Here is a 15,902-nt window from a genome sequence, read left to right on the forward strand (position 1 = left end):
TCCTGGAACTTGCTCTGTAGACCAGGCTGACTTCACACTCAAAAGATCTACCTCCTGGGTGCTGGGATTAAAGGTTTGTGGCATTCTTACATGCCAAAATAAAGAAACCTCATTTCAAGTTTTTTATACACTCATATTATCACTTTGCATCCACAAAACACATGTTCTACACTTTTACCTCTCCTTATTAAATTTATTTTTTGCGACAGGGTTTCTCTGCATAGCCTTTGCTGTCCTGGACTCACTCTACACCAGACTGGCCTCAAGAACTCAGAGATACTCCTGCCTCTGCCCTCCTTGAGTCCTGCCAGGCATGTGCCACCACAGACACCTGGTTTTCTAGTTCATCTTAAATGGTTCTCTTTCCCTATCCTTATAAACACTTTAGGGTCCACCTAAGAAAAACACTATCTTTTTCTTTTAACCTTCCAATACACTCTCCTGTCTGACCCCTAGCCAGGCCTTTACTTTCTCCTTTATTTTCAACTGCCTGTTCACCCCACCCACATATACAATCTAGAGCTCATGAGGAAAAACATAAAATACTTGTTCATGTGAAATTTGGTTTGTTTTGTTAAACATGTTGAGCTACACTTTCATTCATTTCTCTGTAAATGACCTAATTCACTCTTCTTTAAGGCCAAGTAACATTCCATTGTGTTACACAAGATCTTTATTGATTTATGTGTAAATGAGTGATATGGGTTGATTACTTATCTTGGCTACTGTGAATACTGTTAAATAAACATCAACGTCCATGTTTCTGTGCTGGCTTCAATCTCTTCAGATACACACCCAGGAATGGAACAGCTGAATCCTACAGTAGTTCTATTTTTAGTTTTTTGAAAAACTTGCATATTGATTTTCATATTGGTTGAGTTAATTTACCAGTTGTGTATAAGGATTTTTTTCTTAACTGGAATTTGTTGGTTTTCCTGGTGAGAACCATGCTAGGGTGATATGAAACCTCAATATGAAAAAAAAGTATACTGTGGATTATGCTTATTAGAAACAAGCATCTCAAGAAAGGAAGCTAAGAAATAATTGCTACTACTGCTTCCTACTAAGAAAAACTGATGACTAGAAGGTGTGGGAGAGACCTTAAATATTTAAGTGAAGGCAGGCGCAGTGGCCACAACTGTATTCGAAGCACTCAGGGAGGCAGAGGCAGGTAGATCTCTCTAAGATCGAGGCCAGCCTGGTCTACAAAGAAAAGACCAGGACAGCCAAGACTACACAGAGAAACCCTATTCTGAAAAAGTTAAATACATAAATAATTGAAATAAGACAGGAAAAAAAAGTGTCAGTAGTTCTGTATCTTCTCCTTTTTTACACTTCTCTGTTGCACACTTACATTTTTTAGAAATGTCATTCAGCACAGCGGGAGCAGCCACTTTGTTATCCCATAATTCAGCTGTTAGAGAACCATGTGACTGTGGAGTTTGGATGGATTTCCCAGGAGCTACATAATCGGTGCCATTAGATGCTTGAGCTGAAGGTAATCTAATGGAAGGTGGTGGCTGCTTTGAAGATGGTACTGAAGGTGGAAGTGGAGTCTGGACTGGTTTTGGGGTCTGCATCTGTGTTTGTCCTGATGCAGCTGGGGTTGGGGCAGTGACTGCAGCTGAGGCTGGGGCAAGAGGAATGGAGGCTGTTGGCGCTGAGGCTGGGGTAGCTGGTGTGGAAATAGTTGGCACGGCTGGAGCTGAGACTATTGGGGTTGGAGAAGAAACTGAAGCTGGCACTAGAGCTGAAGCAAGGATAGGAATTGAAGCAGTGGCGAGAATGGGGACAGAGGCTGTTGTTGAGACGGAGGCAAGCATAGGAGTCGGAGCTGGGACTGAGGTTTGGGATGAGGAGGAGGTTGTGACTGAAGATGAAGTGCACACAGGAGCTGAGGCTGAGGTTGCAACTGGAGCTGGGGTCGAAGCTGGAACTAGAGCCGTGGCTGATGCCAGGATGGGAACTGGAGCTGGGGTGGAGGCAGGAACTAGAGCTGCTGCGGATGTTAAGACTGGAGCTGAGGAAGAGACGGGAACTGGTGCCGTGGCCGAAGCTTGTACTTGCTGAGTCCCAGTGGCTTGTTTTTTGGCAAACCTTGGAGGAAGCTTAGAAGTCTGACTCCTTCCTTTCTCATTTATATTTTTTTTGCTCCACACCTTAAAAAAAGACAGATCATCTATTCTGTCAAATAATATACCCAAAGAAACAGTACACATACACAATTTCTACTTCCTACTGTTTCTAGAACTTAGCTAATTCAGTTTTCCAAACTGGATACTGCCAGTGTACTAATGAGATAACAAACTACACGAAGATTATATGCAGAAAAAGCACAAATACAATTTTATATGTATACAGGCTTACTCCTCCCTCCAAAATCTGAAATAAAATTGACTGCCCCTCCCCCCAATAATTTCTGGATCAGGGCACTTGTGTTCATTCAATTTTTAAGATAATTTAAGACAAAGTGAATTTTGCCACAGAACAAATTAGTAATATATAATTGTTGAATAAGAGAAAAGATGCTGTGTTTTAAGAAAAATAGTAAGCAATAGTGATTATCTCATTTTACAATGACCTACTCTCTAGGTAAGAATTCCCAGGTGTGAAGGTAATCACCCAACTCTTTAGTTAAACACAGATGACTTTAGAGTAGAAAGCAGCCTTGGTAACTAGCTAACATGCTCTGAACAACAGCACACAGATTAGCAGCAATGATGAGTTTTGCACCTGTACGACTTGTTCTTCCTTCTTTCGGCGTTCCTCGTCCTGTAACCGCTTTTGCTGTTTTTTAGATACAACTTCAGTAAAGCCATCGTCATTCAGATTTGACTGGGGGTCTTCAACCACAGTTACTTCAGGATGATCATCAATGATAACAACACCTGCAGGTGTAGAAAAAGATTTCTTATAATTTTAGGGCATAACTTATTTCCTACCATGTAAGAGGGTCCATAACAGACTTGCAAATTTCAAAGTTATTTCACATTTATGACCGCCACATAAAAAACAAAACAAAACCCTAAAACTAAAAGCTTTGAATGACAGACCCTGTTTGATTTTGAAATAGGGTCTCATGTAGACCCCATTAGTCTCAAACTCGGATAGCTGAGGTTGGCCCTGAACTCCAGATCATTCTGCCTCTTCCTGCCAAGTGCTGGATTATACCTATGTGGCACCATTCCCAATATAACTTTTTCTTCCTTACAATGTGTAACAGACACAGGCATGCTAATTCACGCTCTTGCTCTCTCATTTTTTAAAAAAGCAAACCAAAAATACGGCATGTCTTCTCAGCCTCGGAACAATGTAATATACTGACTGTTTTAAGTAGAATGCCTAGCAGCTCCCTGTCACTCTTCACTAGATGCAAGTAGTACCCAGTTCTGACAACTAAAACGGGCTGACAAATGTCCCACAGAGTGGAAAAATCACCCATACTGAGAATCACTGTTCTAAATGATCCACTAAAAATTCCTAAGCATGCAATTAAGATCAGTTATTTCTTTCTCACTTCCCCCCAAGTGAGTTACAAACACTAGTCTGGAATACTAGTTCTCAAATTCATATTAAATAGGTTTGTTCAATAAGAATTTTCATTTCTATCAAATTTCCTAGTGAGGCAAATAGTCAAGGACCACACTTTGAGGACCACTGGCCTAGAAATAAGGTCAGTTTTATTAGCTTTGGTTTCATCTGAATGGATGACAAATCATATACTATTCAAAAGTAAAATCATCTAGCTTGAGAATATTTTATTATTGCTTGTTATCCATCATCTCTCATACTTGTTCACTTTGTAGCTTTCTTAATTTACCTACAATAACACTTTCTCCTGTTATTATCTGCTTGTATTACTGAGTTGACTTTCTTTTAAAAAGTAATGTTCAGAATCGCTTCAGTTCTACCTTAAGATCCTTACTTAATGTTTTTCTGTATTTTCTCAAGTGTACTTTGTAATTTTATTGGATTGGTCAATTTTAAACCCCTCCCCATGAAGAACAGTGAAACCTTCCTGGGGTATCATCAATAAATTTGTACCAATGTTCATAACATGCTAATGGCTGGCATTACTTTAGTTTAAATCAAGTTAGTATTTCACAGTCAGCCTCTATGTCTAACATAAATGCACAATGTTCTCTGTTCTTATGTTTTCATAGTATCTGCTTAAATTTACCAAGAAGTAAAAGAAAAGACTCTGTAGCATACTTGCATAGTTGTTGAGATCAAACTGTGACAGAGCATCTACTTTCTCTTTTGGTTTTTTAGGACCTGGTTTGGTGTCATCTTTCTTCTTCCCAATAGCATCCTTGGAGTTCTTTTGTCCTGCACCATTAGATGTGCCTTCCTGGTGGTGTGCAAGGTTACCACTGACAGGGTCAACACCAGCTGTGCCAGAGGACTGCTCATCAAATGGCCTAAAAAATAATTTAAGATGATTTTTACATACTCCAACAAAAGAAAAACACTCTTCCTGGCAGTCTGTAAAGGCACATGCAAGACACAACAGCACCGAGAAAGACCCAGTTGGTCTCAGCAGCCTCTGAAGGTATAGCCTCAAAGACTAAAGCTAATGCTCCCAACACAGCAGACCAGTTCTTTGACATTATCCCCAACAATTAAATTCTAGAATTCTAATTATCCCCAGAAGGTAACTGTGTACATTTGCCCAACATTTTATAAATGAGCTACAACATGGATATAGCAAAAGAACTTCTGTAATCAAATCATGACTGGATTTGATTCTAAGTGGAGAGTATACAAAATTGATTTGAAGAACAGCATTCTATACGTTTAAGAAGTTTAATCGGATTTATATATAAATGTAAACATATTAAAAACAGCTTTAACATGAAAACTCACTTTATAAGCCAAATATATTCCTGGTTTTTCTTCCCTAACGTAACAATTCCCACGTTTATTTTTAAGAACTTCCCAAGTGAAACACAACATAAAAAGGGGCTCTGTGATAAATTTTCATATCCGTCTAAACAATTTCTCAAGATAAAAGATTACTAATACATGACATTTAACTCCCAACATTTGAAGAATGAATTTATTTCTTCCAAATGGGCCCTCCCAAACTCTGTTGCAACTACAAGCATCACTGGTATTTCTGCAAGTTTAAAGTCGCTGTTTCTTACACACACACACACACACACACACACACACACACACACCACCACACAAAAATCTGATCAAGATTTTAAGAATTATTACTTGAAATTCTAATAGTTCAGTCTAGTCAATTATTTTGGCTTTTGTTGTTATCCTACTCACTCCAAAATTCAAAGTTATATGTACACCTGTGAGTTGAGCAGGTACTCAGAAAACATACTTGGTCCACTACTCTGGAATTTTAACTGAAAATCCTAACTATATGCAACCAAGAAACTGAGATTAGTGCAGTATTGTAGCAAATTCCTAAACAATGTTTGTTTTTATTTTATGTGTATAGGTCTTTTGCCTGGATTTATGTCTATACCCATGTGTGGACTGCCCAGAGAGGCTAGAAGAGGGCCTTGGCTCCTGTAAAGCTGGAATTGAGAGGGTTGTTCAACTCCCTAAAACTGGGGTTAAAGAGGGTAGTTAGCAGCTAAATGGGTCCTGGGACTCAAACCCAGGTCCTCTGGCAGAGCAGTCAGTGCTCTCAACAACTAAGCCATCACTCCACCCCAACAAGTATCTGACACTTTTGTCTAAAGAATCCTTACTATGTATAATATGCTACAATATCCCATACTCTGGCTTTGTTTACATTATATAAAGCTTCCATCTTTTACAATTAATCTGTCAAAGATCTGAACAAAGCCATTTTGCCTCATACTGAAGCTAATATTAACATTATAATCAACATTTTAGTATTAAAAAAAAAGAGCAACCTTAGCATAGTTTATTAAATTTTCCTTCTTTTTGGAGGTTTGGGAGAGGTTGTCTTTGAACCATCTAGCCAAGGATAACCTTAAACTTCTGATCCTACCTTTATCTTCCCAAATGCTGAGATGACAGGTATGCATCATACCTAGTTTTATGTAGTGCTAGGTAAAACATTTCTACCTACTAAGCTACTACACCCTCAGACACTGAAACTCTTTAAAATGAATTAATATCCATTGTCAGGGGACTCACAGTGGCCGCTAGACCCCTGGTGGATAGACAGGCTTTCTAGGTTACTTAAATAACTCCAGAAGGGAATCTAATTTACGGTGACAACTCAAAAAGGACGTCTGAGCCAATAGGACAGAGTGCCAGAGTATGTGGCTCTAACATATTCAAGTCTTAAAACACACCCGGAGAAACCTAGCTCCTCATTAGGATCAAGAGCACTTGTCAAGCGCAGAAGCTGTATGTTCTTTTCTGGAAGTACAGGTATGTCTAAAGCTACATACATTGTTCCTAAGACAACCCTTTTAGAAGATGTGACTTAGCACTGAAGGTTCCTCAGACACATTAAATTCTAACTCACAAATACACTTTGAGAACAAGGTCTATTATGTACCATCTTTAAAGGAACATGTTTTATATCTAAATCACAGCACTCAGCTGCGTGGTGGTGGCACACACCTTTACTTGGGACACAAAGGCAGGTGGACCTCATGAGTTTGAGGCCAGCCTGCTCTACAGAGTAAGTTCCAGGAGAGCCAAGGTTACACAGAGAAACCAAAATCAACCAGCCAACCACCACCAACAGTACTCACCCTCTCTTTCCACTTTTTGATGGTGGGCCATTTCTTCTTTCATTCCTAGGACCTGAGAAATTTCTTCCTGATTTGGGTGGACCATTATTGCCACGGCGATTCTGGCGATCAACTCCAGGTCTCTGACTAGAAAAACTTCTCTTTGCTATTTCCCTTTTTGGAGGCAAAATATTTTCTCCAGCCTTTACAACTACTTGCGAATTCACATCAGCAGTTTTTTTTTCATCCCTCTCACGCCTCTCATTAAAATCACTACTTTCAGATGCTGTTTCCCATTCTTCATTTGCTTGATCTGAAGAATTCTGGTTAGACAAATCTGGTGTCTTATTTCCAGAAATGTCCCCAGGCGGATTAACTGGTTCTTGAACGAGATTACTAACTGTGCCATTTGTGGGTGCCAACACCTCATTTGTCTTTGAAGCAGCCTCTCTCTCTCTCAGCCGTCTAAATCGAGGCGGCTTATCTTGCCTTGGTGGTCGGGTAGGACGTTGCCTTCGGGGCCTCTCTCTAGCTGGGTCAAATTTTCGCTCAAATTTTTGAGGTCGTTTATCTGCTGGTATAGGCATAAACTGCTCATGTCTTCTTTGCGGCTCTCCATCTTCAGGTTTAGGAGGTTCTGCCTGCCTTGAGTTCCACTGATTGTCTCGATAAGTAGGTCTTCTTAAGGTGGCAGGGCGTGATGGTCGGCCTCCAGGATCCCTTCCTCCTCGTCTGAATGTTCCTCCTCTGCCTCGCCTTGTAGGCTCCCCTTTCGGAAGGAAACCTGGCTTAGATTTATCCTCATCTCTTATGTAAGGTTTTTCTAATGGCCTATTATCTATTCGAACATGATTCTCAGGCTTAAAAGACTGGGGCTTGATAGGTTTTCTGTTTTCAGACCGCTCTTCTCTTTTGGGAAGTTTGCTTTTGCTTAAACTATCCTTGTCACTTGCACTTTCATGAACTTCACTGTCTGTGTCAGTCTCTGAACCCCTCTGTCGCCTTCTTTTGGGAACAACCTCAAAATCAGAACTCTCACTTCGTGTTTCACTTTCTTCTCGTTGTCTGAGAGGTCCTGAAGGCACATGCTCGGTTCTTGGCTTGTTGTCTCTGTACTGAGGATATTCACGAGCGTGTCCTCTACCACCTCTGCCACGACCCCCATAAGAGCCTCTATAGCTTCGACCTCTGGAGTAATATTCACCTCTGCCTCTGCCTCTGTATCCTTGGTCTGGAAACCAATCTCTATCTCTAGTTTCTTTCCAATAGGTCCTAGCAGGTAAAGGAATTTCTTTTTTAACTGCTGGTCTAGAATCTGGGCGAGGTCTTTCTACCACAACATCTTTGTTAATGACTTTCTCAGGCTGCTTCTCTTCCTTGACTGTTGGTGCTGTAACACTTTGCTGGTTTACAGTTTTAACTGCAGGCTCCACTTGGACACTATTTACAGGTTCCGAAGGCCTCTCAGTGTCTTGAGTTGGCTTCTGAGCCACAGCTGATGCTTCTGCTGATAGTAATTTCTCTGGTTCTGGCTGTACTGGTGGTGGAATCAATGACTGTGGCTGAACTGGTGCTGGAGGTGGTAGAGGAAGAGGAAGGTCTTTCTTTTCAGTTTTTTCTGCTTTAACAACTTTTTCAGTGACCTTTTCAACCTTTTCACCTTCCTTCTCCTTCCTCTGCTCCCGCTCCTCTTTCATATCTCTAAGAACAGGTTTTTTAATGGGACCTGACCGTCTCACAGGCCTGTCATTACCTTCTTCTCTTCTGTTGGAACTTGGTCTTGGACCCCACCGAGTCTCTGATTTAGATTTATAGACTTTCTCTGGCTTAGGTACTTCAGAAGATCGCAGAAAGCCATCTTTCCTTGGCTTCTCCTCTGGCTTTTCTACAGTTTCTTTAGAATCTACACATCTGCCGGTAACCTTAGGTATGTTGACAAATGGCTCATTTCTTTGCTCCTCTGCCTTTTGAGCATGGTTAGATCCATGGGAAACACTTCTTTTTCGGGCAGGCTGACTTTCTAGTGCCGAGATCCGCTCTTCTGTAGGAGTAGGTAAGCTCTTTTGATCAACTACATCAAAACAAGCAGATTGGTTATTGGTATCAGCATGGTGAGGTCGTACATCTTCCACTGATCTGCTTAAAAACTTTTGACTTTCTGCTTCAGTTGAGTCTCTAGCAACATCTGCTTTGGAATGAGTCTCCAGCTGACTATGTTCTACAGGGTAAGTAGCAGTAATCTGCTCATGATCCAATGCAGCTTCAGGCCTGTGATGAGAAACCAAAAAACGGTAAGAACATACTAACAATCTTTTGCATGTGTACCTATACCCCACCTCTGCAGTATTACTCCCACAATCCTCCAATTTTAAATTATAAAGCATAAAATATAAAATAATGAACCGCAAATATAAAAAGCACTGATATTCCCAGCACTGATATTCTCAGCAAGGAGAAGAACACAGCACATTTATATAGCTGAGTAAATGAAGAAAACCTGGTACAAAATGCTATTAACGGATTAATAAGAAAATACAACTGTTAAACACTGTAACACTGTCTGAGCTAGTAGCAAAGGTACCAACTGTACAATTCCATTTAAATGGTACATGTAATCAAACGCATTCAAGTAGAATATAGAAGGCTTACTAGAAGGTTCAAGGTAGTTTGAAATGTAGAGTTGCTGCTCTAAATAACGGTAAAATTTCAGCCATGCAATACGAAGCTCTATAGCTCAATTAATCAAAAAAAAAAAAGTTTGGACCACAAAGATATGAACTTGTAGTGCACCAATTAATTTGCAAAACTAATATACTAGAGCAAATCTATCTATTCCAGTTAATTACACATAATTAGAAAATATAATCTTTAAAATACATCCCATAAAAGAAACTCCAACCCCCTGGCTACTGATTATTAAGAGTCACTAATCAACTATCCATTACAAACTATCATTTCTCTTTAAACTGTGGTCTTACATAATTTCTCTAACGACTGCAACTGTCTATCATTTCTCACCACTAGAAGAATTTTTTTAGCCCACTGGCCAGACTATCTAAGAAAGCAAATAATTCTGTTTTTACATACAACGTACTGTAAAGAGCTGCTGTGTTAAAACATCTACTACTAGGTTCAAGCACCTAAGTCAGTGCAAAAAAACTAGTTTACAACTGATTTATAAGTAATTTGCTCGTGCTGATTTTTTAAAAAGACACAAGAAAAAGAATATGCACAAAGATAAAACAAAGCACACCAAGATTCATGGCTCAGTCTCTTAAATCAGAATGATCTCTAAAAAGAAAATGTTAATTTTTTTGGGGTCTTTGTGTGTGCTGATAGAGGGTGGTAAGAGCTGGTGTTATGGGACATCTGTGGAGTTGGTTCTACCATATGGGTAGAAGGCATCAAACATCAAACTCTGGTCATCAGGCTCAATGGCAGGTACCTTTGCCCATAAGCTATACTGTTGGCCCTCATAATGATCTTTAGGAATACAATATTCTACTAATGTTTTATTGAGTTAAGTAACTTATTACCTTGCATCCCCAGGTTCTTCAGCTGCCTTGGGAGTAGTCGCCTGCTGAGGCTCAGCATGATAGGGATCTGAACCCCACATCATTCGAGGTTCAGAAAGTGAAATACCGTGATCTCTTGCAGATCGAGCTATATGCTCAAATGACTCAGAACTATTCGGTGACCCTTCCATCTGGTCTCTTCTGATTAATGGTTTGGGAGGAATCATCCCTGTAAGAAAAGTTCACACATACAAGAAGAGAATTATGTAAAGTGAAAGAAACAAAACCATTAATACATACAAACCTATCGCTATTAAGAACAAAACCAAGGGGAGAGAGATTATGACAGGAGTCTACTTTATTAAAAAAAAAAAAAGTATATATATTAAAAACAGTTAACAGAAAAAGAGATATCAGAATCATGCCAATAAGGCTAAGTAAGCTTTGGGAAAAAATTATTTCTTACAGCAAATTTTACTCATTTTATCTTCATAGTATCTCCTATTAAAATCTGTAACTCAGTATCCAAATAGTGAGATTTAAGAACAAAAATACAAACCAACCAACCCACCCTTTAAGACAGCCCTGAATTCTGTGGCCAGAGGCTTTTGGGTCCTGGGATTATGGATACATGCCACCATGCTTTGAATTAGGATATGACTTGTGAAGAGCTTTTTAATCAGTCCTAAATCTGTATTATTTTGGTAATAGATTCTAAATGAACCCCCCAGATAGCTAACTTAATTACTTTTTGACTAACCTATAAAGAAAAAAATCCAATTGCTAGGATGACAAATGATAGGCAAAGAAAAAGGAAGGAATACATATGTAGAGATAAAATTCAAATGTTGAAATATTTGGCAGAGTGAGAATACTAATAAGATTTTACCAAGTATAACTTCCATCTCAAAAATTAAAATCTCTAAAACAGAAAACAAGCTAGTACTTTGGTCTCGTCAGACAGCTGGCATAAATGTCTATACTAAAAGCTTTAATTTCATGACAAAGACCTAGCCAAGGAATCCTATTAAAGTTCTTACCTCCAATTTTCTGCTATTGAGGAAATTATGATAAAAAGGGGGCGACAAGACAAGAAAACCCTTAAAAACTGAAGTCAGCCATAACTCAGTCACTACCAACATACCAGGATGAATAGGTGGAATATCCATAGCAGGCCTTCCAGATATCATCCGAGGATCCATATAGGACTGCATCATGAGCCACCTTGGATCAAAACCCATAGAAGCCAAATGTTGAGGGTGGGGTTGCATTGGCTGGTAAAGAGGCCTGTGTGGGGGAGGAGGGACTGAACCATTAGATGGCTGTGAAGGAACAGTCTGTGGGAGTGCACCTTGCTGCTGCTGCTGCTGCTGCTGCTGCCATTGCTGCTGTTTCATCTGTTCCTGGAAAATCAAAATCAAGCTTGTTGAAATTTCTATTCTATGATCAATTAGTGGGATATTTAAAGATAAACAGAGTAAGTATAGAGTTGGCATAAGACCAATCAAGTCATAATACTTTCTTATAGTTGACATGTGCAACTCATTATTTCCTAGAAGTGGAAGATGTGTTTATGAGTAAAGCTTCAGATTAAAAATAATAATAAAAAGACATGACAAAGTCACAAGTGCATTAAAAGAAAAAGATAAGTTTCGATCATTTCATGTTTTACATTTTATTAAATTATTAGAGTACTGAATGATAAGTATTTTCAATCACACATACGAGGTGAAGTATTTCTGGTTGCAGTATTACCTGTTGCCGCTGAAATCGTGGTGGCAATGATTTCTGAAACTGTTTGAAATAACCAGGTAATACAGCAGGTCTGGGTTGAGACCCTGATTCAGGTTCTGCTTCCTGTACCACTTGTGTGGTTTCCTTTTCACTGCGATTGCTGTCCTGTCTAGTGAAAACTGGTTCCTCTTCTGTTCAAAAAAATTGTGAAAGATATTCCTATCAAACATGTTTTTTTTACTGTGATAAAATACAATATACTTTAAAGAGGAAAACATTGTCTACAACATCCTAAATCTTCATTTTGTAACCTAATATTAAAGACCACAAAAAAAACCCAAATCACTAGATTATCAAAACAGATTCTCATAAAGTGGGACTCTTAAAAAGATCACAGTTCCAAATCCTTCATTTACACAAAAATGTGATACTATTAAGACATTCATTTATTTCAATAAATATTAATTTAATACTATGTATTTACAAGTTATGATCTATAAAAAATCCAAGTGATCTATGTATATTAGAAAAAAGCAGACAAGAGTAAAGTGTGTTAGCATACTTAGAAGATAAGAGATTTCTGCGTTTGAGGCCAGCCTAGTATACACAGCAATTTCCAGGCCAGCCGACCCTCTTAAAACAAAAACCAATGCCATCTAAAAAGCTACGAAGAACTCAGAGTGATCACTAGCTATGCTGAAACAAATCTATTCACAAGGGGGACAAGCATTCCTACTAAATATCAGAGATACAGGTTTTTATCCCAAGGAAAACCAGTTCTATGTTAGAGAATGCCACATCACAAATATTTGCAAGGACATGCTTCCAATCTCCATCAATACCAAATAAAGTAGAATAAATAAATTAAATATAAAATGTGGAGAGGGTATCATACCTTTATTAGAGTTGTTTTCACTTTCTTGTTTCTCTGTCAAAGGCTCTAAAATGGGCTCTTGGGGTTCAACCGTTTCTTCTTTCTCGTTTTCTTTTACCTCACCCTCTTTTTCCTGTTCTTTCAACCTCTGTAGTTCTTGTTCCTTTTCTCTCTGTTGTTCTAACTCTTTCTCTTGCTGTCTTTCTCTTGCCTTCTCCAATTCTTTCTGTTTTTCTTGTTCTTTCTCAAGCTCTCGCTCCCTCTCACGTTCCTGTTCTTTTTCTTTTTCAAGTTCTTTCTCCCGTTCCCGTTCTTTCTCTCTCTCCCTTTCTCTAATCTCCTCTGGAGATGGCTGCTTTTCTATAATACCAAGCTTTTCATCCAGCTGTTTCAATTTCTCTGCACACGCCGCCTTCCTTTGTTCCTCCATTCTTCGCTCTTCCTCCTCGCGGCGCTTACGAGCGCGCTCCACTGCTGCAGATATTTCAGACTGTTGTTTTCGTCTTTGTTTCCATATTTCATCAGCATCAGGTACTGGAGGCTTTGAGGGAAAAGGGCCTTGTCTTCCAGGTACTTGCCGATCTGGAGGTGGGGGATGCTGAAGAGCATGAGAACAGATAAAGACAAGAATTTGGTTTTTGAGAGAATTTGTTTTACATCTACTTGTGTGTGCACTTGTGGAGACTGGAGAACAACCTGTAGAAGTCCGTGTTCTTATTCTATTCTATAGACTCTCCAGAGGGAACTCAGGTTGTCAAGCGTGGCAGTAAGCACCCTTACCTACTGAGCCATCCATCTCGTCAGCCTAGTAACTTTTTGTGAGCAATACTGGGTACCATTAAACATGGAGAAATGGCAAGACGGGAAGGGAAAAAAAAAAAAAAGAGAGAGAGAAATTCTCCAGCCAAAGCATGCACATTAAATGAAAGGAAATAGGGCGCCAGCAAAGAGCCATGGAGGTTAAAGGCATCTGCTGCCAAATCTTAAGAACCCAAGTTTAACCATAATATAGAAGAATATAATATAGGTCCCACATTATAGAAGAAGAGAATGAACATTCCAAACTTGAACTTTGACCTCTGCCATGTGCTCAAAACTCAAGAAATTAAAAAGAAAACAAACAAGAAGAAATAGCATCTAATAAGCTACCAAATTAAAAGGAGAAAAATTAATTAGGTCATTACATACTGAGTAAAGAAATCTCCATTCATTGTGTTACACATTACTGTTCACTCAGTTTATGCTAAGATAAAAAAAAAATGAATTTCAAAATATTTATTCGGAGGTAAGAGAAACTTAAGCGTATACTTTAATAGCAGCTTGCAGACAAAATGCCTTAGAAGGGGAATAGCACAAGGAGAAAGAAAGGCCTAAATATGTAAAACGACAGCACACAAGCAGCAAAAACATGAACAAGCAAGTAGAAGTGAGAGAAACAAGAAACAAGATGGAAGAAATGGCTGCCAAAGAAAGTGCCCCAAAGAAAAAAAATTTCAAAACTTAAGTCTCCAAATTTGCAACTGTATCCAGAAGAGTTAGAGGATCATGTAAGTGATAGAATTTTCATTATTCATTAATGCTTTCAAATGAAGACTAAAAGTTTAAAAAGACTGCTGAAAGCTACTAAAGAATGAGAAAATAGAGACGAACGGTTAAGCCATGAAGAAACAAAATAAAACCCAAGATTTTGAACATACAGAAACAAAGTTAACTGGAAAAGATTGAAATTCATATACAGTTTCAAAAAAGGGAAAAAATAATGGCACAGTGAAAACAGTAGTTAAAAAGTGAATGTGTACCACTTTATTTAGATATCATCAAACTCTTTTCATGGCTTTATCTACAGCTCAGAGACAGGCTGATAAAGTAGAAATAATTTCATAAAAGGCTATGATATACACAAGAAACTTGTTTCCATCACTCTTCTGCTCTCACCCATGACCTTCAACTACCTTAACCCTAACAATGTTTTGCCTTTCCTAGAGTTTCACTGAAACAGAAAATGTTGTATCTTTTGTGCTATTTTCTTTGGCTCACTGTAAGACTGTGGAGGTTATTTTGTTGTAGCGTATACTATTTCACTGCTGTTTAGGATTCCATTACAGGAACAGAAACCTACGACAGATGTGTATCCCGAGTAGCTTGTCGTATTCAAACTAAATATAAAAGCTATAAATGTACAAGTCTGTATATTTTCACTACTCTGGAATAAACAGCCAGTGATGACACTCTCAAGTCACATGCTTCCTTTAAGAAGCTGCCAAGTTGCCTTCCTACACTGTTCATAAGGTTTGCCAGATTCCAAAGAGCTGTTCAAGGGTACAGCCTATCCTATATCCGCATGGGTGCACAAGGAAAATATCACTGTGATTTACATTTGCATTACCATGGTTATTAAAGATACTGAACACCTGTCCATGTGCTTATTGACCATATATGTTCTTTGTGAAAGTGTGCATATATGATGTGGCTTTTCTATACATAAACATGCTCATTACTTATGAGCACAGGCACATATGCAGGTCATTCTTTGCCCTGCACCTTATTTAAAATAGGTGTCACTGTTGTTCATTACTGTGTACAGCAAAAAACATCTGTTGATTCTCCTGCATGTATGTATTCATATCTTCATGCATATATACAATTACTTTTCTCCCTGGGCCATCTCTCTGAACCACATTCACATATTTTCCTTTGTGAAGCTAAAATCATTTTGCTGAGCTATGTGCTTTATTAGATTATAAATTTTTCTCTTAACATAGTACAAATCCTTTGTCAGATTAACATTTGGAAATCTAACTTAGAAGAGGGAATGGATGAGTATGTTGTTCATACAGCACTCACAGGAGTGGTAGTGACTCATCGAGCGAAGTTTAAATAACTTACTAAAAGAGTTTTGCTGTGAAAAAGAACAAAGAAAGAGAGCATGAGGGAAGAGGATGTATGATGGGTAAGGTTCTATGTAAGCTTGCTTTTCTTGAAACACTGTAGTAAGTGACAGGACTGACTGCAAGGAACAAGTAAAGGGCTTTCCAAGAAGCAAGGGCAGCAGGAAAGAAGACTACAAGTGTGAAAGTGGGTGTTTCCCATTCCTTATTG

At 38.7% G+C, this 15,902-nt stretch overlaps 1 protein-coding gene across 11 annotated transcripts in view; it reads right to left on the reverse strand.

Annotated features, from left to right (window-relative positions):
• Prrc2c (proline rich coiled-coil 2C) overlaps positions 1–15,902 on the reverse strand; it is a 73,297-nt gene that overhangs the window by 22,114 nt on the left and 35,281 nt on the right. For all 11 annotated transcript variants that reach the window (XM_060364591.1, XM_060364587.1, XM_060364584.1 and 8 more), the window contains exons 12-19: positions 12,825–13,401; positions 11,951–12,120; positions 11,340–11,598; positions 10,217–10,424; positions 6,702–8,948; positions 4,213–4,421; positions 2,734–2,888; positions 1,355–2,159 (exon numbers count right to left, since the gene is read on the reverse strand). In XM_060364591.1, the coding sequence (XP_060220574.1) occupies positions 1,355–2,159; positions 2,734–2,888; positions 4,213–4,421; positions 6,702–8,948; positions 10,217–10,424; positions 11,340–11,598; positions 11,951–12,120; positions 12,825–13,401 (4,630 nt within the window). The remainder of the gene's footprint in view (positions 1–1,354; positions 2,160–2,733; positions 2,889–4,212; positions 4,422–6,701; positions 8,949–10,216; positions 10,425–11,339; positions 11,599–11,950; positions 12,121–12,824; positions 13,402–15,902) is intronic.

Source organism: Meriones unguiculatus, chromosome 11 (genome assembly GCF_030254825.1).
Source record: "Meriones unguiculatus strain TT.TT164.6M chromosome 11, Bangor_MerUng_6.1, whole genome shotgun sequence".
Taxonomy (NCBI): domain Eukaryota; kingdom Metazoa; phylum Chordata; class Mammalia; order Rodentia; family Muridae; genus Meriones; species Meriones unguiculatus.